The sequence below is a fragment of the Pempheris klunzingeri genome, chromosome 14, assembly GCF_042242105.1.
Source record: "Pempheris klunzingeri isolate RE-2024b chromosome 14, fPemKlu1.hap1, whole genome shotgun sequence".
In the NCBI taxonomy this organism is placed as follows: Eukaryota; Metazoa; Chordata; class Actinopteri; order Acropomatiformes; family Pempheridae; genus Pempheris; species Pempheris klunzingeri.
Window position 1 is genome coordinate 15,036,531 of NC_092025.1, and position 25,421 is coordinate 15,061,951.

At 41.1% G+C, this 25,421-nt stretch overlaps 2 protein-coding genes and 1 pseudogene across 3 annotated transcripts in view; all 3 read left to right on the plus strand.

Annotated features, from left to right (window-relative positions):
* Window positions 1-25,421, plus strand: part of abhd11 (abhydrolase domain containing 11) — a 179,492-nt gene that overhangs the window by 81,219 nt on the left and 72,852 nt on the right. The gene's annotated exons all lie outside the window — the stretch shown is intronic.
* Window positions 5,781-16,003, plus strand: LOC139213145 (LIM domain kinase 1-like). 2 transcript variants are annotated; one of them, XM_070843778.1, is made up of 15 exons: window positions 5,781-5,896; window positions 8,256-8,394; window positions 9,866-9,975; window positions 10,113-10,286; window positions 10,391-10,496; window positions 11,066-11,337; window positions 11,416-11,605; window positions 11,726-11,812; window positions 12,132-12,263; window positions 12,337-12,396; window positions 12,484-12,549; window positions 12,640-12,826; window positions 14,145-14,200; window positions 14,318-14,475; window positions 14,646-16,003. In XM_070843778.1, the coding sequence occupies exons 1-15, from the start codon at window positions 5,853-5,855 to the stop codon at window positions 15,214-15,216; spliced, it is 2,352 nt and encodes a 783-aa protein (XP_070699879.1). In that variant the 5' UTR covers window positions 5,781-5,852; the 3' UTR covers window positions 15,217-16,003. The 2 variants fall into 2 exon arrangements, with proteins under 2 accessions (XP_070699879.1, XP_070699880.1); XM_070843779.1 differs by lacking the exons at window positions 5,781-5,896; window positions 8,256-8,394 and having other exon boundaries at window positions 9,872-9,975; window positions 10,133-10,286.
* On the plus strand, window positions 17,906-24,948 carry LOC139212694 (septin-5-like; annotated as a pseudogene).

The following is a 25,421-nucleotide window of genomic DNA, read 5'->3' on the forward strand; positions in this document are numbered from 1 at the left end:
TTGGACCAGGTGGTGCTGGAACAGGAACAGGAGGCTTCGGGCCAGGTGGTGCTGGCACAGGAACAGGAGGTTTCGGGCCAGGTGGTGCTGGCACAGGAGGCTTTGGACCAGGTGGTGCTGGAACAGGAACAGGAGGCTTTGGACCAGGTGGTGCTGGAACAGGAACAGGAGGCTTCGGACCAGGTGGTGCCGGCACAGGAGGCTTTGGACCAGGTGGTGCTGGAACAGGAACAGGAGGCTTTGGACCAGGCAGACAAGGATTAGGAAAAAGAAAACCATCTAAATCTGGTAAGTAACAATCATACAAGTAAAAAAACAAGGCAGGTGATATGTCAACATAACTAAATGAGACACCAATTTCATTTTTTGTAAGAAAGGTAGTTAGCAGAACATTGTTTGACTGTAACCTTGTCATACTTGTTTTCCAGGTTATGGAGGAGCTGGATATGGATCAGGTGAGGTTTAGGTTAGGATCGGAAATGGTTAATATCTTTTTATACATTATACATTTATACATGTTTTAAAAAGTTGTGCTTAAATATTTTGATGTGTCTCCCAGCTGGAGGACTGGGAGGAGTTACAGGTGGTGGTCCTGGTGGAGTTGGAGCTGGACCTGGTGGCTATGGCCCAGGGGGATATGGTCCAACTGGAACTGGGACAGGCCCTGTTGGTTATGGTCCTGGAGGTGCTGGAACTGGTGGATCTGGCCCAGGTGGTCCTGGCACTGGTGTATATGGCCCAGGAGGGGTTGGAACTGGTGGATATGGCCCAGGGGGTGTTGGGACTGGTGGTGTGGGTGGATATGGACCCGGTGGCCAAACACAGCCTTCTCAACCAGGTTATGGCTCGTCGTTGGGTGGAACTGGCTTTGGACCAGGTAAAATTCTCTGCTGATTTGCACACAAATCTTTCATTAAAAGGTTCTAAAATGTCTGATGTAAGTTTATATTATCAATGGATATTAGCTATACATAGGTATTTAAATACAGATGCTGCTACCAAGGCACTACTGCTTGCATGGCGGACCCCTAAATTACTGTGTATTATAACTAGGTGATATGGAAAAAAATCCGAATTAAAAGACTTGATAATCTTAAGAATGCTTCACTTGCTGCCTACATCCATAATACACAACATCACTCACAGGTGTATGATGCACTTCAGGGCGAAAGCAATTGAGTCACAAGGTCTGGTCAGCAAAACTACATTAATATGCACATAGGTCTCCTTTTATAAACTGATTTTCATCCCTGTTATTGATACAATAATGAAGAGCCTTGGCCTAGTTGTTGAGAATTTACATCTATATATCCCACTTCAGTGTTGACATCTAATACTTGAGAAAGTTGCAGCTTATATAGCTTGCTACTCATGCACATGCTACCTTATTTACTTCAAATACACCTGCTCTTCAGGTGGTGGAGTAGGAGTGCTTCCAGGAGCAGGAACAGGAGGCGTCATCGGAGGTGCAGGTGAGTTTCTTGTTTATAAAGGAAAATAATGACTATAACTTCATTTATACTGCAAAGTGCAGAGTGCTGCCTGTGTAAAAGTGTGATACCAGTCTGTCGAACATGAAAAATCTGAAGTAATAGAGCCTTCTCTTTGCTAACAGTATACTGAGAGTAATGGTGAACCTCAAGGGATTTTAAGTGCTTGACTGATATCTGCACCATTATACTCCCTTACGTGTCCAGGTAGTATAGCAGGGGGAACAGGAGGGGCAGGGGGCCCTGCTGGAACAGGCCAGGGAGTAGGAGGAGCAGCAGGCGGCTTACCAGGTCAGTTTAAATGGAGCACTGATATGAAATACAGATCAACAATGTAACAGTACAAACATCTGCATTTTTACATTTGATAACAAACATAAAGTAAGTATCTTGCCTGCCTGCTGGTGAGAGTCTGTTCAGAGAAGTGCGTTGTGCAAGGCTGTAATGAGCTCACTGTTCCAGCAGGGGGTGTTGGCCCTGGCTATGGTGGCACAGCTGGTGGAGGCTACACAGGTAAGACAGAAGCACTTTGTCACACTTTAACTCTCTCTTTTTGACTCTTGGCATAATGTTTGTAAACACTTAAAATGATAAGCAGTAAATTCAAGATACTGACAAACTTAGTACCCTTTCATTCATGTCATTACAGAGATATAAAAATCTGGAAAGTGAAACCATAGTAATGATTAATAATTGTTTAATATGACTGTCCATCCTGTTTTTGCTCTCTAGGATATGCAGGGGCCGGGCAAAAATGTAAGAAAACTCTCTGTTTCCTCTGGGATAAGCATCTTAACACACATATGTACAGTGTATTGTAACAGGAGGGATGGTCATTTTAAAATTTGTTTGTTTGTTCGTGAGCTTGTGTATACCTGTAGAATAACTTTCCTCTTTACTTTCATGTCCTTTAGCCAAGGCACAGAAGGCAGCCAAATATGCAGCCATGCAGGCCTTACTGGGATCTGGGGGCTACAGAGGTAAAAATCATACACATCGTTCTGTTTTACAGAAACAGGATCTATACACTGAAAACATTGTACTGGAATTTGATGAAATCCAGTCGAGTCAGTCAGAAATGTAATTATCATTCGGGCCCCTTCCAGAGTTCACAATCATGAGTTCTGAAGTACCATTACCATTTCCTCTGAATTATGCACAGTACAAAAATGGTTTCCAGAGCACCGTCCTTGATTAAAACTTATTTTGTAGTCATGGTCTAACCACAGATACAGGAAATATGTGGGGGTGTATGGCAAATGAAACACACTGCTTTAACTGGGAACATTTCTCTGGGAAGCTTTTTTGACTTACTTATTTTATAGTTTAACATGTTTTACAGTGTAAATTTTGCCCAAATAATATGCATGCTGTGTGTCAACTGAACAATAATTTTCTCTGTTCTGGTAGGCGCTGGCTGTCAGGGTAAATACTGTGGCCGAAGGAGGAAGTGAGAGACCAACAGACAGGAAGTGACCTCATTGAAACAACAGTGGTGCTATTGCATGATCCCAGATTGTAAATGTCTCGTCTACCAGAGAAGCTAAAGCATCAACACATTCTACATGTTAAACTTTCATTTGCTCAGATTTTATCCAAGGGTCTCTTTCAGAAAGAGCAATGGTTCTCAGCCTGTTACGGTCATGATTCCTTAAAACAAGGCGATGCCTCTTGCGCAGGTGAAATTTGTCCTTGTTGTGCTGTTTTTTGTTTTTGTTTTTTTTTTTGATAATTCAGCGATTGTGACTTTCTAGGGATCCTGACTACCAGGCTGAGAACCACTGAAATAAAGGATCAAGATTTCTTCTTAAATTGTGAGGCCGTGCTGTACTATACTACAGTTTTTTGTTAATTGTTGTTACGTTGAACATAATTTGTGTTCCTATACAAGTATCACCGTGAATCCTCTGGGTGAAGACTGATACCAAGGACACCCTCAGGGCAGCTCCTTCAGACCTGTCTGCATGCTGACAAAACGTTTTCAAAAAATCTCCAAGGCCACCCTTTTATCCAGTTAGACTGTGTTTTCCTGCAGTCTGCAGAATGTAATGTTTCTTTTATTCACTCACTGTTTTTAGCTTTTTTTTCAAAGCACAAACACAAAGAAACAGACAGCTGTCATTTTGGGTGAAATGTGAACAAAGGAGATGTCTAAGTGGATTTTTTTTTATGGTATGGTGTTTTGACAGGTAATTAATCTGAACCTGAAAAGCTGTCTGTGATAATTTCAACTGTGCTCACGTCTCTGCAGTATCAACAAATGTGGAGGCTGAAGGTCTTCAGCTGTTAACACTCGTGACATCTTTCCACACCATTCACCACATTAAAGGCACCGTTTTATAGCTCTGTAGAGCTAATTGGTATTAGTGAAAACATTTGGTTAATATGCATATTTCTTCATTACTAGAAGGATGTGTTTGTTTTGATATTATCGTGTGGCTTAGATTTGGCCTTTACATTTGATGTTGCGGAAAAGATTCAAACTAAATGTGAGGCAATATGATTCTAATACATGATAATGCCTTTAAATGATTACTGTGTTTTTCTTTTTTTTTTTAATGTACCTCCTTTAACACTGTTGGAAAACTGTTCACGTTTGCTAGTCTTTTTAAATTATGCTGACAAAAAGCAGAAAAAGCTGTGTGCTATATCTATTTAGTCACATTTTACAAATTTAAGTGCATTAATACAATACTAAATATTTGAGTTATTATGTGTGTGTGTGTTTTAACAATTTTTAAACTTGTGTACTATCATGATAAATAAGTGCTTTGTTTTCTACATTGTCCTTGAATGTGTGCCGAATCACAATGTAGTCTGTGATGTAATTTCTATAAAAAGTGTAACTGAGTCCCATTTTTCATTTGAGCTTACGTTTGTGTCTTTATCATGTAGTTCAACGTGAGTTTTTAACATCTGTGTTCTTTATGCGGCCTATGGAAACAATGATGCACTTTTGTACACTTTCAGACAATGCTCTCTGAAATAAAGAATTGACCAATGACAGTTGTTAAAGGTTATTGTTATTTTAAAGCAGCTAGCATTATTGACTATTATTATTGAATGTGACACCGTGAGGGCAGTTTTGGCCCGAGGTGAGAGGAGGAAGCTTCACGTTCAGAGGCTGATGTTGGTTAATCTTTTGTGGCATTCATTCGGGTAAACGCAGGTTAAGCTAAAATTAGAAGAAGGAAACAACAAACTGCCGCCTGGGTAGAGCAAAACATTTAGAAAAGCAGTCAAGTGTTGTCTTCATGGTGACTCATACCATGTACACACAACAGCATACAAAGCAATGACTCAATGATATGTACTAAAACCATAAACACAACAACTAAGGATGAAGACTAATCCACAGAGGACATCTAACACAGAACAGAAGTGACCAAAACGCTCATATGGCATAATACGAGCTATCACAGCAAGTTTTATCACTTTGCCACTCAAGGCATCTCTCCACACACATGCACACCTGTTTCTGTCTTTCAGTTTGCAGGACATGAACTGTGCAATTAAAAAATGTATTTGCTGACACAGCATACCATCTTTATGAATTACAGCCTGAAGCTTTAAACTAAGTGGCTACACTAATTGTAGAAATTGCACTTTGAAACAAAAAGTTATATTATCCCTATTAGAAGTCTACAGTGCTGTCTTCACCTTGTTCATTACTACAGTGTCTTATGCTCTTCAAGCTATCTAAACAGCAGCAGAGTTGCACCCACATGGGTAATCTGTGAGTATCCAAACTTCATGCTGAATAGTATTAATGGTTTCCTTCTTCTAAATCTGAGCTGCTCCCCATTCTTGTGCTTTAAATGAATTTTCGCTCTTTGTTCGTTGTGTGCGATGAATAGAGTGCTTTACTGTGGGGTCAGGACAGTGCAGTAATTGGGGCGTCCATAAAGAGATTATGCCTGTGCTGATGGGAACAGAGCTCATTTCAAAGCACGCAGACTCTCACACCACTTGTGTGGACTCTGCAGAGGAGTGTAACTGTATCTTGCAGAGGTCTACATACTGGGAGTAACAGGAGAGGGACGGTGGAGCACGACTTCTATACCGGGATATGTCTGTTTCTCGGCAGCCAGCAGAGGGAGAGTGGCCAGCTGGTGTCAGAAGGTCAGAGTTTTTTCTCACACAGCTACTCTGCACATTACAGAGGGAGCTCATATGCACAGGAAGCCTCTGAGCGCTTGGACAGAGAGAGAGAGGCAGAGAGGGAGAGAGAGAGAGAGAGAAAAACAGACAACGCCTGCTAACACTCAGGGCTGACTACGTTCTGCCGCTCATTAACACATGCGGTTAAGAAGCTTCTTCTTTCTGAGTGACAGTTGTCTATTGGTGAACTGACGGGACAGAATGTCACGGCGGGACCAGAGGTTTCGGAGGGGAATGAAAGGACGGTAGGAGCTGCGGTCATTAACTGGATAGATTAACTGTGTAGATGCGTGTGTCCTAGTGAGGGTGAGAGAAAGGAGAGAAAGAAAATGAGACTGAACGAAAGCAAGAGGAAGAGAATCTAAACAAGTTGAAGCTCAATAGCTGTATACTTCCTCAAACCTTACACACAGTGAGTTGTGCTTTGACACTCTGTCTACTTTCACATCAACTGTGTGTATAAATAGTTTATGAGACTATAACATTAATAAAAAAATAACAAATAAAGTAATTGCCTTGCCAGGATTCTAAGCAGTCTACAATATAATCCATAGCTACGTTTTTTTTGTTACCTAAAACTATTGGGACAATACCCCTGTAACACCCAACACAATACAATTAGATAAAAGACAAACTTTTCCTATCAAGAGCTGCTGTTTTTCAAAGGAAATCCCCCAGGGCGACACAGACAGGACATAAAGGAAACCATTTCAGGACAATACGTCACCAGATTCTTCACATTTGACCAAGGTTACTGTCCTGACATGTTTGTGTATGTTCACCAGGTGCTCGTGTGTCCACAGCTCCACTTTTAGTGACACAGGAACAGATCTTAGAACAGAGAGGAGGTTTATGAATGGCTGAAGGTAGGAGTAAGACACAGCACGAGCCAGATGAGGGGGGAGCTCTCAGGTGGAGAAATATAGAAATGTAAGGAGATGGACGGCAGTAGCAAACAAGAGAGAGGTCAAATTCTCTGGATATATGTCTAGGCTGATTCCAGGTTGTTGTTTTTTCAACCCGCAACCAGATGTTCAGACCAGAATCACAGATGTGAAGCATAAAGGATCCACATCCGCTGCCAGCAGCATAATAACAAAGACAGGAGGTCAAAAATAAATCTGCAGCTGTCTGATGTTTTTATTACCCAATTATTTCCTCAGTAACGAATTACAGGCAGGTCTAACAGATCTCTAACAGGACTTCCCATAGTGTACTATGTCTCCAGCATACAGAGTATTTGTGATGACAAGAGATTTCTTTATTTACTTTACTGAATATTCCTTATCACATTTATGGTATCTATCAAGTAATAATCATAGCTGTCCATACTGCTATTCGCTATTAACAAATGGCATAAAACGTGATCCTATTCCCAATGAAAGCACTTGCGTTTTTATCATGAAAAATTATACAAGATATTACATACAGCAACAACAGTGGGTATCAGGAACAACTGGGTATGCTATAGGTCTGGTATGCACAATAAAAAACAACTCAGCAATGACTGATTAGTGCAACTGTTTAAGAGAAGCATGATCCTGCCTCTCACCATTTAAAGTTGTGTTACACGATGGAAGACTGCACTGATGGCACAATTAACTACTTTCCAAGGAAAGCTGTAAATAAAATAAAATAATATGACTGATTACAGTCAAACGTTGCCATTAGGTATCTCTTACAGTGGAGGAAAGTTGAGTCTTCCTCTCCAAAATGACTTCATCCACAATAGTAAGGCAACCTTTTCATTTCCTATTGTACAGCATGGCCTTTACAGTTGGGAGAGAGGAAGCATGGAGCTGTGCTCTGTCCAGGAAATCACCTCCCACTCTGATTGTAGTGCCGGAGAGATAAGGAAGCAGGTTTTTATTGTGCATACTAGGTATTACTCTTGTTATTCAGTTTAAGCCAGGATGCCACTGAAAGTTTCTGTTTGCAGATGAAGTGGCTGTATTTAAGGAACAAAATATTTAGTGGTTTAACTGTTGTAATGTCTGTTTCGTTCTCTTTTGCAATCTTTGAGTGGGTGTGCCCATGGGAAAATAAGATCAAGTTACAGTGTTTTAGGGACGACATGTGACTGACCAGAGACACTACATGAGTAATCCTTTTGTAAGAAGAAATATTAGTTTGGCACCCGGCTGAATGAGCTCAATGTCACGAAGACATCAGCAGATCAAGATCTATAATGCATCATTTCAACAACATCCCTGCGGTGAAGTTTACTTTATTTCCTCCAGGCCTGAGCTGGAGAGACAGCAGGAGCTCCATGTCTCAGCCTCAGCTCTGTGACTAATAAAATCATCATCATGCAGGGTCAAACATGTCAAGAGGGAAAAGGAGTTCAGTATCAGTGACATAGAAAACTGAAAAATTAGGCTAAACTGAAGACGATAATGTATGGTCAAACTGACCTGGAAGTGTTCTACCTGATCCCGTGTGTCACGATCTAGCAGGTCGACTTTCCTCGCAAGTCTCATGTGTTCCATCACAGATAAGGCTCACATTACTTTGCTCAAACACACCTCTGAAGTGTCTATTGTCTTACAGCCTGAATATAGAACTTAATCTGCAATTTGTCTTGTTTTTTTCTCTTTTCTTAAGGTGTTGTGAATGTGGCTGTATCCTGTCTCACTGGTACTATGAAAGAGAGGGACAGCTGTACTGTAAGAAGCACTACTGGGCCCGTTATGGGGAGCACTGCCACGGCTGCAAGGAGACCATCACAACAGGACTCATTATGGTAACATGACAATCACTGAAAATAAGAAAAAAAAAAATCAGGATAACTCCGGTATCTTTAAACTTGGGCCCTATTTTTACAGTAAATCACCAGCTTAAACAGGTGGCGAACAAGCTGCGATGACTGTAATTTAATCCTTTGGGGCAAATTCACCGTCAAAGTACATCCACTAAAAGTGCTCAATTTTGCAATTGGCAGGCTCAGATTGTTAGTCTAAGTGTCTGACAAGAATATAGAAAGGATCCCTACAGAGACAGACCTGTAAGATCCATTTAATTAGGTTAGTTTGTTTGTGTCTTTTTTGACTTGTGTTTTAAAGGGTTAGTTCGGATCCTTCACAATATTTGTGTAACACACAATAACACAAACTAACCAATCAAGGCAGCGGTATCACATCAACTCCCATGTTCTGCAAGGTAAAATTACTGCGTTTGTTAATGGAGTCTGGTGGCTTTGAAGAGAGAGATATAACAGCTGTTTCTGGTTACCAAGGATCAAAAGGGATCTTATAGGTCTGCCTCTGTAAGGATCCTTTCTGTAATGCTGTCAGACTCTTTGAGTCTCATCTGAGCCTGTCAGTGGAAAAAAACACTTTTAGGGGACGTGTTTTGATGGGGCACATTTACTCCAGAGGATTACATTACAATCATTGTAGCCTATTAACAATGCAGCCTGTTCACAGCTGCCGACTGAATCTACTGGACTAATTCCACAAGTTTTTTTTTACCAGTCATCATTTTTATCTGTCATTTACAACCCAAAATAGGTAAAAAAAAATGGGGCTCAGGTTTAAAAATACCAAAGTTTCATCCTTTGATATCATGATAATTAAATTAAAAAATAATTAAAGGGAATTCTTCTTATAAAACACTACATTTATTAAATGCTAGTGTGTTATTACAAATGCACATCATTCACGTCTGTGCAGGCCCTAATATTTGCTGCACATGGACCTCTAGACTACATAAGAAGAAAGCCTAATTTCCTGACCAGTGATTCCTCTTTGCTCGTTTTACGATGCTGACAAACACTTCATTATATTTACTCACATCACAGTTAAAGACCCAACAGACAGTACTAAACAAAAACTGCCTCAGCAGATAATCTTGCTTCCTGATTGTCATTCACTACAAAACATTTTGAACTCAGTCAGTAACAAACTGATTGACAGTTGGTCAGCTAGTTTACATACAGATACCAAACCAACTATTTAAACATTCAAAGCCTCACTGCCTCTTCCTGCTGGTATGAAAGTAAAGCTTTTTTTCTTTCAACTCTCAAACCAGAGGATATCCTCTGAAAACATCCGGACACTAAAGCCTTGATGCAGGAATGCAAAGAAACAAACTTTTATATTTCAGAGCTGCATTTGGCCCCTAAAGTCTGACCCCACCAAATGTCATCCTGCACAAAACATTATTCCCTTGGCCTCTGCATTGTGTTTTACCACACTGCCTCCCTGTGCAAACAGGTTGCGGGAGAGCAGAAGTACCACCCAGAGTGCTTCACTTGTATGAGCTGTGAAATGTTCATTGGAGATGGAGACACCTACACTCTCGTTGAACGCTCCAAACTCTACTGGTAAGTTTGAAGCTAAAAGCAACAAGTTAAGTGAGCTGAAGCCATAGGTGAAATTGAAATGGTATTATTATTTTTGTCTAATGGATTTCTGATGCTGATAGGTGTCCCATGTTTAATGTCTTGATTGTCTATGTCAGTGGCCACTGTTTCTGTCAAGGTGTGGAATCAACTGAGAGGTCAACATCTCCACTCACCAAGAGTACCCACACGGTGGCGCTGGTGTCTCTTCCTCCACACGCAGGCGGCCTACGAGGATTGACAGTAACCACTGACCTCAGTGAAGAGAAAGGGCCTCTTGTCACTGTGACAGGGTGAATCTCCAAATCTAAGACATAAACAAGAGTGAATCTAAACTTTGTTAAACGCTAAACCCAAATCGGGTTGCATGCAGTCACTCACTGTCATTTTCCCTCAGGTTAGACTCAGCTGTTCTCAGCCCTGACCTGCTGTCCTCTGTCCACATTGGTGACCGAGTACTAGAGGTCAACGGCATCCCTGTCCGCAACATCTCCCCAGACGAGGTAGGCCTCTAACCAGCCACTCATTCAACAATAACAGCATAACTAAATGAGGAGTAGCTACACTTCCTGACATCCACAAAATAAAAAATATTCAAAGCCAGATTGCCTGACTTTTACATATAAATTAGCATCCATTACATTGAAGCCTTTGCCAGACGAGTTCACACAATGATAATTAAGCCTACTAGATTAACTTCTCTGTATTTCGCAGTACACCAAAAATCTGGGATCTGTGGTGACTGCCGCACTGGTAGTGATGCATTTTATGTCAACAAGCTATTATTGGTTTAGCACAGCTAAAGTGAGGAGCAACTATAGCGACAGAGAAGGATACAGCTACTAAGAGTATGACAGAAAAACATAAGAAGCATCCCAGAAAAGTTTGTGATGCTCCAGATGAAAGAGGAACATGTAATAAATGAATAAATCAATCTAATATAATCGGCATACTTCATAAGAACACACTGCCAATGTTTGTGTAATTACTCTCACTGCCAGAGGAGGGATACAAAAGTTCTGCACCAAAAAATGTACTTCACCAAAAGTCAACACCATATCCTCTCCTCTAGATAAACTGTGTGATCCAGGACACAAGCAGACCGCTGCAGCTGACCATTGAACACAACCCACAGTCTCCTGACGACATCCTCCGCTCAAACAGTCCCCAGGACGACATCAGCTGTCCTGACCCCTGTGTCTGTGACAAACTTGCTTCAACTCACAAACTCCCGAGTCTGGAGGAAGAGCCAAATCCAGGGGAGGAGACGGATGAACCAATCAGGATGAGCCTTTCACCACCTCAGCACCCAGGACCCACGGGTTTGCGATCCAGACACATCCTGTAAGTGCAGACTCTCTGCTTACTTTGGTTCATTACTCATTTCTTTCTCCATGTCTGAGTCTGTCTTTTCTTTCTCAGGCGCAGCTGCAGTATAGATAAATGTCGCCTGCCCCCTGGAGCACTGTCGCTTCTATCTCAAAGGAGAGACATGGTTCGCTCAGAGTCTCTTCGAGTGGACCATGGAGATCGGACCCACCGCATCTTCAGACCTTCAGACCTCATCCATGGAGAGGTGCTAGGGAAAGGCTGCTTTGGACAGGCTGTCAAGGTGCTGCGGTTACTTACCACAACACTGTACTGCACTCCACAAACAACTGTACACCTACATTTGACAGCTCTTTTTAAGATTGATTTTAATCAGCATTGCAATTATCCTGTTGCTGTTAAGGTAACACATCAGGAGACGGGGGAGGTGATGGTGATGAAAGAGTTAATAAGGTTTGACGAAGAGACACAGCAGACTTTCTTAAAGGAGGTAAGTAGTAATCAGAAAAGGAAAAGCTACATGTTTAAAGAGTAAGAGTAAAGCAAGTAAACCTCACACATCACCCGGCAGGTGATCGCATTGTTAAGGAGACTAAATATTAGATCTAAGGGGTCTAATTAATGGCGAATGAGTGCTTTTCACTACAATTGCCCACGTTAGGTTGTAAGTTTGTAAGAAATGTTCCCTTGCACAGGATTAACCCCATCTTATAGAGGGTTACTAGGTGACCATCTTACTTATGTGCCATTTTCATGTTGCTACAATGAGGAGGAATTAGTTTAACCACATTTCCTCCCAATTTATACAGGTGAAGGTGATGCGCTGTCTGGACCATCCCAATGTACTAAAGTTCATTGGACTGTTTTACAAAGACAAACGAATAAACTTTGTCTCTGAATACATCCAAGGAGGAACTCTCAGAGAGACCATCATAAAAATGGTAAGTTAAAATGGGTTTTCATGTTAGTCAATGAGTACACAGACACATTGTGTTGATCACAGTCTTGTTATAGGACAAGGATTTTCCCTGGAGTACAAGAGTGGGTTATGCCAAAGACATTGCAGCTGGAATGGTGAGTCTCTCTGCTCAGTTTTCTAAAAGTAAAAGATTAATATCAAAAATCATTCCTTACTCATTCCTTAACATTTCTCCCTCTAAGGCCTACCTACACTCCATGAATGTTATCCACCGAGATTTAAATTCACACAACTGCCTGGTCAGAGAGGTAAACAAGTGGCTCCATCACATACAGCAAACAAAGCATAACTCCCTCATTAAGCTTTCTTCACATTTCTGCCTCCCTGTCTTTGTTTAGAACCAGTCTGTTGTCGTGGCAGATTTTGGACTAGCCAGGCTGGTGATGGAGGAGAGGAATCAGATCAGAACATCCTCTCTGGAACGGCCTGCGAAGGGGAGACTGTCAGAGCTCCGCAGGCCTGACCGGAGGAAACGGTACACTGTGGTAGGAAACCCCTACTGGATGGCCCCTGAGATGATCCACGGTGAGTGCACAAGGTCCCAGGCTATCAGCTATAGTCCAGCTTTGAATCAAGGGGACACCGACGCAGAGCGTTTATCTCTAGGGGCCCATAAATGAGGATAGTATGTTTTTCCAATCCTGTCTATAGTTGCAGTGTTGTCTCACTAAATGGCATACAAATAACATGCCAACGCCTTAAGTCATTTTCCATGTTATCACAATGTCTATCACGCGTCATTTCACACCATTTAGTGTCTACCGACTTATACTGGAGCAGACATGGTATAGTAATTTTACTTGCATACGTCATAGAGAACACAATATGAATGTAGCAACAAAATGCGCACAGGTCAACATCGAGACCAGGGGTTAATTTCCCATTTGAAACCAAAAGTCAACAATGAGCTTTTTTACTGACGTAACTTCAGTCGTGTACATAGGTACTTAACTTAACCCAAGCCACAGTATTTTCCACATAGTTTTGTTGATTAAAGATAACCACATAGTTTTTGCGCATAGTTTTTAGAAATCACCCACGTTTTCAGAAACTGAGACAGTCACCTCAAATGTCTCTCAGCAAGTGTTATTTTCGAACTGGATTTATTGATAACTTGATCGCCGAATAAAGAACAGGAATTTTTGACGCTTTATCATGGATAACAACGTTAAATGACACGTGAAAAGCTCAAATTGCATAGACATGAAGTGTTAAAACGCTCTTAAGAGCAGCGTAGTATTTATACGCAATCCCATGAGATCACATTGGTGGTCACGTTGTCAGTAAAAGATGACAGTCAAATCTAATTAACACCTTTTGTAGCCTTCAGTCATTTCTCTAAAGTCTGTTTTAGAGGAGGCACTTCCACTGTAAGCCTTATTACCTTCTTCATACCAACTTAAATAAATACAAATGACACTGGTACAATATTTCTGATTATGACGAAAGGACTTTGGGAGTCATGTGAGACCTTACGATGAAAGTGTGAATTATACTTGCATTTCCACAATAAATATTGCTTTCTTTATTAAACAAAACACATATTAATGAATTACAATTTGCTGAGAATGTTTTGATCGAGTGCTGTACACTACGCTGGTTTGTCACAAGTATAAATAATTCTAAGAGAGATTTGTACGCTGTACTGACTAACCTCACCTTGTCTGTTGATACCAAAAGTGTTGCTCTATGGGAATACATGCAAACTGTGTAGAAGAGCTCATATCACCCTAAGGTCTAATAGCAGATCTAATATGAATACACTGAGGCGAGCACTGGATCTCCAGCTCGGGGCAGTAAAGATGTGGCTCACATTTTCCAACTTTTCCTCTGTACCTTTCAGGAAAAACCTATGACGAGCGGGTGGACATCTTTTCCTTTGGTATCATGATATGTGAGGTAATTGAGGCATTCCTGAGTAAAATAATGTGTAAATTTCTACATACTACTTGTAACATTATTATTCATACAAAAAAACAACTTTTTTTATAAAGCTATCTGTCTCTGACTCTTAAGATAATAGGTAGAGTGAGTGCCGACCCTGACTACCTTCCCCGGACAAATGACTTTGGGCTAAATGTAGCCAGTTTCCTGCAGCAGTACCACCCTCCTCAGTGCCCCTTGGCCTTCCTGCCACTCGCTGTCCTCTGCTCTGACATGGACGCTGATAAACGGTATGTGTAAATATTGCTCATGTAGACTGACACCAAGTACCTCTGTTATATATTTTGTCACTAAACTGATACTGCGAGAATAGCCAATTAAATATTTAGTCACAGCATTACTTCAATAGAGCATGAAAGCCCAACAACCTCAGAACTAATACTCTCTTTCACTCTTTCAGACCTTCCTTTACAAAGCTGGAGGAGTGGCTGGAGAACCTGCTGATGCACCTGGACATTGGTCTGCCTCTGCTCTCTGAACTGGAGCAGCTCCGCAAAGCCTTCTGGCAGAATCACAACCACAAGAACCACCCTGACAACCAGGACAAGACCCTTAATTCCCACGAACAAACCCATTGTTCAAAACCAGAAAGGCCTAGCCCCGATCCAAAGCAATGTTTGGACAACACATATAATCACACAGAGTCTAATCACCACACCTATTCAGACGGACAGCATCACACATATGACAATTCTGACAGGAGGACTGAACACAACAAATCCTGTTTGAGCAGAGAATGTAATGACCACTCACAAGACAAAAGACAGATGTGTTGCAGGTCTACAAGCACAGGATCAAAGAATGGGTCTGAAGCCTGTGAACACAACAACCCCTCAGGACAACCAGAAGCCCAGCACGAACTGTCGCAACAGCTGCAGGTCAACAAGTCGCAGCTAGGCCAGTCTAGCAGGCCCAGAGGGACAAGCAAAGTCCTGTGGGACAAGTCTACAGAGGACAGCTCTTTTCTCTGACTGCTTATTCTCACCGCCAAGACAGGACACATCTACAAAGCCCAGTTCTGAGGCATACAAACCACTTTGTGAAGACATTTGTGCCTTTTCAAACAACGAAGAGACTACTGAAAGATTGATTAAGCTGTACGTGGATGACTGGAAAACCTGCAGAAGCATAAAACCAATGAATACACAAATTAATGATGTGGGATATTTTGCATGAGAAGCAGTAAATATCTATATGCAGCTTAATAACAATTGCCTAGCACACAATAAATGCATCAACATTGTTCTGTGAACCAGTATTTACACACTTAAACTGGACCCCAGATGATTCTGGATGGAGTTGATACTAAAATGGACATTTCATAGCTGAATATTAATTCAATACAGGTATATTGGACGGTATAACATTTTAATAAGGAGTCCTTAATTTGCCCAAGGTTTGTGCTCTCTGATGGACAGACTGTGTAATGGCAACACTGCTGCTAAAATACCTCAAAGGCATCTTCGACATTTCTATACTACTGTTTCTCTTCACTTATCTGCCAACATCATATGATGATGTCAGTATTTCTGTGATAAGCTCAAGTTGGCCGACCAGTTCATCAGTGGGCTCTAGTGTCAACTTTGTCCAGAAGCTGTGAAACACATGCCACTTTATACTTTAAGCTCTGTTACATTGGTCAAATATTTATGAGGGTGCCTTGTGTATGTACTACTGAAACATGAACACAACACAATGAGCTGTGAGCATATAAAACCTCAAATGTACTTACCTGAATAAAGAAAAATAGAAATTAAAGTGACTCAATCAGTATTTAATATGATAAAATAATATGACACACTACTCAACATACTTTGGTCAAATGTACTCCTTTATCATTGTTGTTGTCTGAGGCAGCTCAAGTGACCTGGTGTTAGATTGCACATTGACTTATGAGTATAAAAATGGTTACATCATTAAACTTAAAGTAATACTTAACACAAAACCAATGTATGGACCAGATATCAAACACTCACCTCCTCTTGGCTCGACAGGCTAATCTTTGGCAAGGAAAGTAGCTTTGGTCAATCTAGGTTAGCTGTTTGTGCCTCAGCAAGTGCTAATGTTACAGCATTATCATGCTCAATATGTAAGGGAACCACAATTTTCTGTTATTTGTCAATTCTTAGGTTATTTGCCCTAATTTTGCATTTTTATACACATAATTTGCAAAAATGTCAGATACTTTGGTGTATGTAGTGTACAAAACTGTAGTTGCTTAAACGTGGCGTCTCCAACATACAGTTAGCTTGTTAGCTATGTTAGCGTTTATCATTAGCGATAACTAGCTAGCTCTGATGGATGATATGTTTGTGAAACAACAGTCAAAACTTAGCTAGCGTACATTAACACTTTTTAAAACCCATGGCTTCGGCATCCATGTCTCAGTCATACGTAGCAAATACTCACAATTTGAGAAAAAAAAAGGTAAACAGCTCCTCGAACGCATGTTTTAGTCGTCAACATTAGCCATTTTACGGCTGTCAGTCACACACTTCGTTACCAAGGTTACAAACCGCTAGCATAATGCTATGTTTGCTCATTTAAGCTAGGCTAACAATAACTGTATCGTAAAGTTACGTCGTGTTTGAAACATACTCAGCATACATGGACGCAGCAGAGAAGTTGCTTAAGCTTAAAGAGTGGTTTAAAAAGTATCCCTATTTCTTTTTATTTGGTTGTTGCAGTGTAATTCCATGCTACATTGTTTGATCTCAGTAATGTTGACACCCTCGAAACTTGATCATGCCCCAAACACAAAGGTGAGATTTATTAGTTTTCTAGTGATTTAACAAGAATAAAACTTACAGGATGAGCACTACCTAGTTTGTTTTGTAAATGCTTCCTCAAACGTTTTATTTGGGACTTTCCTGACTGTTTCCCAAGCAGTGTATGAGATGGGGCTAGCATCACTAACTAGCTTAAGTTTCTCATGAGCATGTTTACCCTTATAGTAAAAGATGCAGTAATGGCAATTTATTTGCACGTTATTACTACAAAGTACTTTATACTTCTACTACTCCACATCATAGTGATAAATATTGTACTTTTGACCCCACCAAATTTTTATCATATTTTTATGATATAGGTTTTTATTGTTACTATCAAATATAAAAAAAGTGTGATATATATTTGAACAGATTAGCTCTTCAGAATCAGCTGCAGCACTAAAGTGATGTAGGTTACACATTATATCAATAATTCTAATACAGTAATATGTTTCTGAAGTGGATCATTCTGCATAATCAGATGATCATTAATTAGAATACTTTATCACTTTTATTTAAGCAACTTTAAGATTTTAAAAGTGGGATTTTTACATGTACCAGATTATTTCTGCAGTGTGGTATTACTACTTTTACTTAACTAACAGATCTGAGTGTTTCTTTCACCCTAGTTGAAGTCACATCGCTGAGCTGTGAGCCTGTCTGGTTCCTCTATCCTGCATGAGGCTACTTAACACCACGTCAGAGTGGCAGGTCTGAGCGGACTGCACCCGGAGCTCAGTGTAATACATGGACCCACACACTCTCACACATGCAGAACGTATGCCTCATCACATTTTATTAGTGCTTGTGTAGTTTGGTCTTTCAGCATCACTAACATTGTAGTTTATCTATTTTCTGCCTCTGATTTTTGGACAGTTTGAGGAGCAGCGTCATGGAGCACATGTCCTCTCCCGTCAGGTTCCGCACCAATAAGAAAGGTAAGTCTATAACAGTGAACACCTGCAGTTGTACACTACCAGGCTGTATCACCAATTTATTGACATAACCAACAGTTTCTGCAGTATAAATTCCTCAACCAATTAAAAAATCACTATAACAGTTTATAATACACCTGCAGGAATTTATGTTTGTGTATCACACTTGTTTTCTTGTATTCATGGTGAACTTTTTGCAAATTATTTTCTGTATTTTTATCACCTCACTGTTAGAGCTGTTATGAACTGAACTTATTTCCCTCATTTATCCACTCTGCTCCAAAAAGCAACTTTCTCAGAAAAGGTAGGACACGTTTGTAGAATAGTCTGATTGTGTTTATAGCTTGTGTGTGTGTTTAAGAGTTAAATCTCCAACCCCCCTCCCTGTCAGAGCATTATAAGCTGGGTTAAGCCTGCTGCAAAGCTTTGTGGGTAATGAGAGGTGACAGGTAGGAGGAAGGCCAGACGAACCCTGATCAGACCTGCAGCACTCTTGTTGTAGCCGGGCTGTCCCAGCTGCTCTACGTAGCGCATAGAGTCACTCTGTGGGGAAACTGCCTGCAAAGTAGCCAAAGTAGATGTGGACTGAGGTGTTGGAAAAAGAGAGAGAGGGCATTCAAACACAGCATGCACAGGCAAACATGTAGCCATGATGAGTATTTTCATCCACAAGCTCCACACCGACAGATGATCCTGAAAAATGATTAAAACTATGGCTTCAGTCTTGTTAGTTTGTCCGGTTTGACAGTAGTGTTTACTAATCTCCGACTCCAGACTGTCTGTTGTTCGTCTCTGCCTGGACAGATGGATGAAGGCCCGTGTAATGGTATAATGGGATCACAGGTTTGGGCTAATCAGTGAAGAAAGGATGTAGTCAGCCACTACAACAGAAGACACACGGTCATCATGTCATGCACTCAGAGAGCCTGGTCCTGTCTGAGGCCAGTTCGTGGTTTTATACCTGTAATGTTGCTGAAGTATATTTGAGTATAGTGAGTATAATATACCTACATAGATTAAAAACACATTATATTCTAAACAGGGAAGCGTAAAAGGACTCAAAATCAAAGTGGAATTGCCAAAATCTTTAAATGTCTTAATAATAATCCTTTGTAATTGCAATGATTGTAAGGGCTCAAAAAGGAAACGACTATCATGGTTTCCTCTGATTGCTTAATTAACCGAAGATTTTAAGGTTTCTGTGTTCCTGTTAGCTTTTTTCATTCTGTCCTTAAGTTTGGACTCGACATTGTCCAGCGATGTCTGGAACAACAGGCGGCACACTTGACATTTCCACAGCTCTCCAGTCCCTTGATTTGTCTCACCTGACTGAGACTTAAAGGACATTTTACTGCACTGACAGCAAATCAGTCAAGGCTTGTTCGTCTACAGCCGATTATTTGAAAATAAAACATTTCAAAAGAAAGAAGAAAAAGACAAGATTTTTCTCAGCGTAATACCTAAGATTTCCATACACACTTTTCTTGTAATTCTGCATTTTTTTGTTTATCTTAAATGTCAGTTTAAGTCAGTTTTTGTTTGTATTGTTCTATCATTTTTCCAAGCAGATCAGTAAATAGGAACGAAAGATCTTCTGCCTTGTAGTTTAGATTAAAAGAGAGTTATATTTTTGACATATGTTTTTGGGCTGGTTGTCCTTATAAAGCCATGTGTAACTCTGCTGCTTCTTGTTGTAGTTCTCCAGTTTGTCCATTGAGGACCAAGAGGACACTCAGTTTCCTTTTGCCATGAGGGATCTGCCTCCCATGTCTCAGCCTATCGAACAGCACCAGACACCTAGCCACCAGGCACCAGTCAACCATGGAGAGGCAACTGGGACAGCAACCAATGGGACACTCCCCAGCCTTCCTGGGACTCCCCCTCTGCCCCGTCCCATCCCCTGCCAACCTCCAGGCTCTCCGACGGTCCCTCCCAGACCACGTCGCATGAGCATGAACGCAGAGGTTCAACCTTTGCCACTGAGGAGGCAACTCGTCTCTCAGGTGTCGATGGACTGTCCGAGCAGCCCGACCTCGCGCCCACGCAGCCCCTGGGGACGCTTCGACCCCTACGACTCTCCAGAGGTGTGTGTCTGTGTGCCTCTCTTATTTTATGATAAGCGTGTGCATGTTATGTTCTCATGTTTGTGATGTAGTTCTTTTTGAGTATGATGGCACTAAAATGAAATGAAAAATAACAAGAAATGTGTTGTTTATTTTATGAAATATGGTTTTTAATCCCATAGAGGAGATTCTATGGATAAACAGGTGTACTCCTAAAAACAAAAGAAGCAAAACCATAAAACAGTCATCACATCTGATCAGAATGTCACAAGAAATGTTGATGTGTAAAAAGAGTGTAATCCAGAAAAACGTGACAAACACACAAAATGAATCGAGACCACTGAATGCCCTTTACAATCTACTGATAGAGGAAAAATCCATAATGTAAAAATTAATCTTTCAATCATATAGATATAACTAAAATATAAACTCTTTCTGACTATTTAAATTGATGAAAGTGAGAATGCCCCTTGTTAGAAAGGAAATGTAGCAGAAAGCATAAACCCGTAATGAAGTTCCCACAGTGGTTGTCTCTTTTATACATTTCCTAAACATTATTTTTATTTTATTCTCTATGTTTCCATGAAAAGACGCATTACTAGTTCCTATGGCATCTTTAAAGTTCACCCGTGCTGAGGTATAACAATGACAGAGACTATGAGTTTCCCCCGCCCCCTTGTGCTCACCCACTCCTCCACCTGAAGTAACGTGAGGTCTGGTCCCATGATGCTTTGCAGTGCCACTCATAGACTGGTGAATATGGGTCATGATGAGGGTCAGGTTGTACTGAGTCCAGGTCAGGCCACTATAGTGAAGGTTGTGAGGAGAAATCAGAATATTTCTGTGGTGGTTTGACAGAGTTATTGATCACCAACAATGACACTTGGTCTGACCTGTACTCTTTTTCTGTACCAGACAGGCTATTACATGCTGCAATGTGTCATTACTGTAGCATGAACATTTTACTCTTGATATATAGATAAAGGGCACTGTAGCTCCAGGAGGCAGTGGAGATGGTACACTTGTATTGGAAAGAAAATTTCAATAATATCCCAGTATTTACTGTGATATTTGAACTAATAATTTGAGTTCACCTATTAAATCCTTACTCATTAACATTATGCACATACATATTATGTTTGTGTTTTCTTTCTGCAGGATCAGGACAAGGAATATGTGGGTTTTGCCACATTGCCTAACCAGGTTCATAGAAAGACGATGAAGAAAGGTTTTGCATTTACGCTCATGGTGGCAGGTGAGTCCTCCCATACGTCTGTTAACTGGGATACTTTTGTGTGTTTTAACATCTCCCCTGTGAGGGGGGTTGTATTGCAGGCAGGACTTAAAACAAAAAACAAGAAACATACAGACGTTACTGCTCTGAAGTGCTAATTTAAAAAATCATCTGACTGACTAGTGGGAGTGTGGTGTTGAGTTATCCTGTTTTCTATGTGAAGAATTACTTTCTGGTTCGGTAAAGGTTTTTTGACTATATTTGTTGAAATGAATTATTCGTACACAGTGTATGCAGTTGAGGCATTTTAGTTTTGCTTCTTGAAGAATCAGGTTTGTAGAGTCTCTTTCTGTCTGTAGGGGAGTCTGGCCTCGGTAAATCTACTCTAATCAACAGTTTGTTCCTCACGGACCTCTACAAAGACAGGAAGGTTCCAAATGCACAAGGTGAGATTAGTTATATGATTGATTTACATGGCGATGTCGATGTATGGTCGACAAGATGTGATGCTGTTACTACTCGTATGACCTTGAAGTGTGTGTGTATGTGTGTTCTTATGCATGTTTGTACACACTGTTACACTCGCTGCCTGTGTAGGTTTGCTCACTTTGCACATGCATGTGTTATCAGAACGGATCGATCAAACAGTTGACATCGTCAAAAACACGATTAGCATTGAGGAGAAAGGAATCAAACTGAGGCTCACCATCATAGACACGCCGGGCCTCGGCGACGCCGTCGACAACACAAACAGGTGAGGTCATCAATGTGCGCCTGCAGTCTTGTTCTCCACCTGGGTTGTTTTTTTACTCAGAGATTTTATGTTTTTGAACCAGCTGGAAACCAATAGTGGACTACATCGACCAGCAGTTTGAACAGTACTTCAGAGATGAGAGCGGGTTGAACAGAAGGAACATGCAGGACAACAGAGTCCACTGCTGCCTCTACTTCATCTCTCCGTTTGGACACGGGTACACTGACTACATGTTTAACCTCTGCACACGAAGATAAACTAGTTCAACAGTCCGGCAACAGCCTCACATTAATGCTGTTCAGTTTCTTTTTCGCATATTCCTGCATGTGTTTGTTCACATGCATACATGTGTGTTTTTCTCCCATCAGTCTCCGACCTCTGGATGTGGAGTGTATGAAGGCCCTGCATGAAAAAGTCAACATAGTCCCTTTAGTGGCCAAAGCTGACAGTCTGACACAAGAAGAGGTCTGGAAAAAGAAGATGAAGGTATGGGATCATAGACACACACACACACACACACACACACACACACACACACCACTGCTCTGAAGTGAGACACATGGCTGAAACCACAAGGTTCTTTGCTTTATTAATGGCCAGGTATCCAATCTATGTGAAAGAGTACGTCAGAGATCTACATCCATGCTGCAGGCTGCAGACTCTGTGAGGCTGTATGCTAACATGCTCTCAATGACAATGCTAACGCGCTTATGTTAAGCATACATCATGTTTTCGTGTTTCTTAATGGCTTTGCTAACATTCACTCATTAGCATTATACAAAAGGTACAACTGAACCTGATGTCTAGTGTCTTTCCATGGATTGTAGAGAGTTCAGGAATTGAGGATCTCCAATCTATGCCAAAAGAGAAGTTTTACTTTTATTTCTCTCCTTGTTTGTTTCTCTTAACCGTTATTGTTTCAATGTGTTTGTGCCCTCTAGATCAGAGAGGATATCAAGAAGTTTGAGATCAACGTCTACCAGTTTCCTGAGTGTGACTCAGACGAGGATGAAGACTTTAAGAAACAGGACCAGATACTGAAGGTTGGTCAGTTAACTCATTCATTTCTCACAGTCAAAGTGTGTCGTCTCGCGCCCGAGGAGTGCTTATTGTTTTTGCTTCACTCTGCAGGACAGCGTCCCGTTTACAGTGATTGGGAGTAATGTTCAGGTGGAGAGTAAAGGTCGCAAGTTCAGGGGACGCGTCTATCCCTGGGGTGTGGTGGAAGGTATGACACACAAACACACACTCATGTTATATATTCTATTTTATTTATGTATAACTTTTAGTTTACAGTGGCTTTTTTTTTACTTGTTGATATTTATATACATAATATGTATCACATTATATGGCTTGTTTTCTCTGTGGATAGACACTTTTACTCCCCAGACTATAAATGGATTTATTATTGCATTGTTTTAGCACCTGATCAGTTTTCTACATTGCTGCTGACTGGTCCACTAACGTGTTGTTGTTGTTGCATCATCAGTGGAGGACCCGACTCACTCTGACTTCCTGCTGCTGAGGAACATGCTGGTGAGGACCCATATGCAAGACCTCAAAGAGGTAACGCAGGAGACACACTACGAAAACTACAGAGCCCAGTGCATCCAGAATATGACGCGCATGGTGGTGCATGAGAGGAAACGCAGGTGAGTGGAGTCAGTTTGAACACAACTCTTACATTCTTGCTTCGAGGAGAATGGATTTGTTTTCATAACATTTAGAAATACAATACAGGCTCTTAAAAGGATAACTCTGATTTTGAGCTTAATATATGGAAACATTTTTCACATATTTTGGGAATTTATTTACATATTTCAAAATGACTGATAGAGATCATAAACTTTTGAAATAGGCCCAGTAGATCAACTCAACTAGCAGCCGAGAACAGACGGCAAATGGGCTGTAATGGCTACAAAGTAATCTTACGGTGCAATTGCGCCTAATCACATTGCATTGCGTTGAAATTGCTTGTTTTTACCACTGACAGATTGTCAGATTGTTATTGGAAGTGTCTGACAACATAACAGCAAGGATCCCTACAGAGATAGACCTATAAGGTCATTTTTGAGTATCAGAAACAGCCGTTCTATTGCTCTTTTCAAAGCCACAAGACTCCATTGAAAAAAAACCCACTAATTTTACCACTCAGAGCATGGGTGTTGCTGGTCTACTGCTGCTACAATCACTCAATATGTTTGTGTTATTGTGCGTTACACAAATATTGTGTTGAATCCATGCTAACCTTTTGAAACACAAGTCACACAATAACACAAAACAACCTTACTGATCGAGACAGCGGAAGACTAGCAACTGAGGTGTAAAATTGTTATGGTTGTCAGTGGAGTCTGGTGGGTTTGAACCTATTTCAGGTTAAACAAAAATGATCTTACAGGTCTGTCTCTGTATCTCTGTCCCTTCTGTAATGTCATCAGACACTGACTCTGAACCTGTCAGTGGCAGCCAGTGTAGCTTGTTCGTCGAGTTTATGGTGAAGTGATCTTGACCAGTTCCAAAAGTTTTTGCTCTTACTAGTTTTTTGCACCCATATGTAAAAATAGAGCCCAGATTCAAATATAGAGTTATACAGCACATGTGCTCACTGATGTCAGATATATTTCAGTGATGACAGAGACAGATGTTCACACAGATTGTGTTCTTCTTTGTGCGTATGTGGGTGTGAATATGGGTTTTAGTTTACGTGAGAAGCACAAAGAGGCGAGCGATCTTCCTATGCCGCTGGCTGCTATCGACACAGAGAAGGAAAGACTAATCTTTGAGAACGATGAACAGGTACGTTTCTCCTACCGACTCCCTCATTCATTCACTCAGTCACAGAGGCAGTCACCACTCTTTCATTTATTCCCTACAGTAGCTGAGGAAGATGCATGAGTTGCTGTACAGGACTCAGGAAATATGCAGAACAGCCAGAGAGGTGGCTGCTGATTCTCCCATGATCCCCTGGGAGCGGAGGCAAATGGGGAGCGCAGAGGAACACAGAGGAGGCCCTGAAGCCTGACGATCAAAAAGAGAACTTGTACAAAAGGGAATTCTGCCGTATTGCATTCAGGCCCTTGTCTGATTGCTGTTCCACAGGAATCAAGACTGGAATCATGGTTCTCAGAAGATGCACGTCAATGGGTCTATGCAGAGAGGGGTGTTGTGGGTAATTGGTTGCCCAAACATGCAAAAGGAGCCTCCGCTACCAAATCTCAGCTTGCAGGCTTGAGCGTAAAGCAAAGCTTATAGGCTGAAAAATTAGAGAACTTTACACTCTGCACAGGTATAAAGACACATTTGCTTACGTGCAGTCCGGAGAAGCATGTTCCAGCCTGAAGCAGTCACAGGCTCAGTGCTGAGTTCAAGAGCACCTCAGCAAGTCGCACCGACTCACAGGTGGATTGAGTTGTTCTGCTGCT

What these genes read in the sequence shown, in the direction of transcription:
- LOC139213145 (XM_070843778.1), top strand. Translation starts at nt 5,853, where the DNA reads ATGTCACGGCGGGACCAGAGGTTTCGGAGGGGAATGAAAGGACG. An exon ending in TCACAACAGGACTCATTATG is followed by an intron (nt 8,395 to 9,865) that starts GTAACATGACAA and finishes CTGTGCAAACAG; the next exon opens with GTTGCGGGAGAGCAGAAGTA. An exon ending in GCTTTGGACAGGCTGTCAAG is followed by an intron (nt 11,606 to 11,725) that starts GTGCTGCGGTTA and finishes GTTGCTGTTAAG; the next exon opens with GTAACACATCAGGAGACGGG.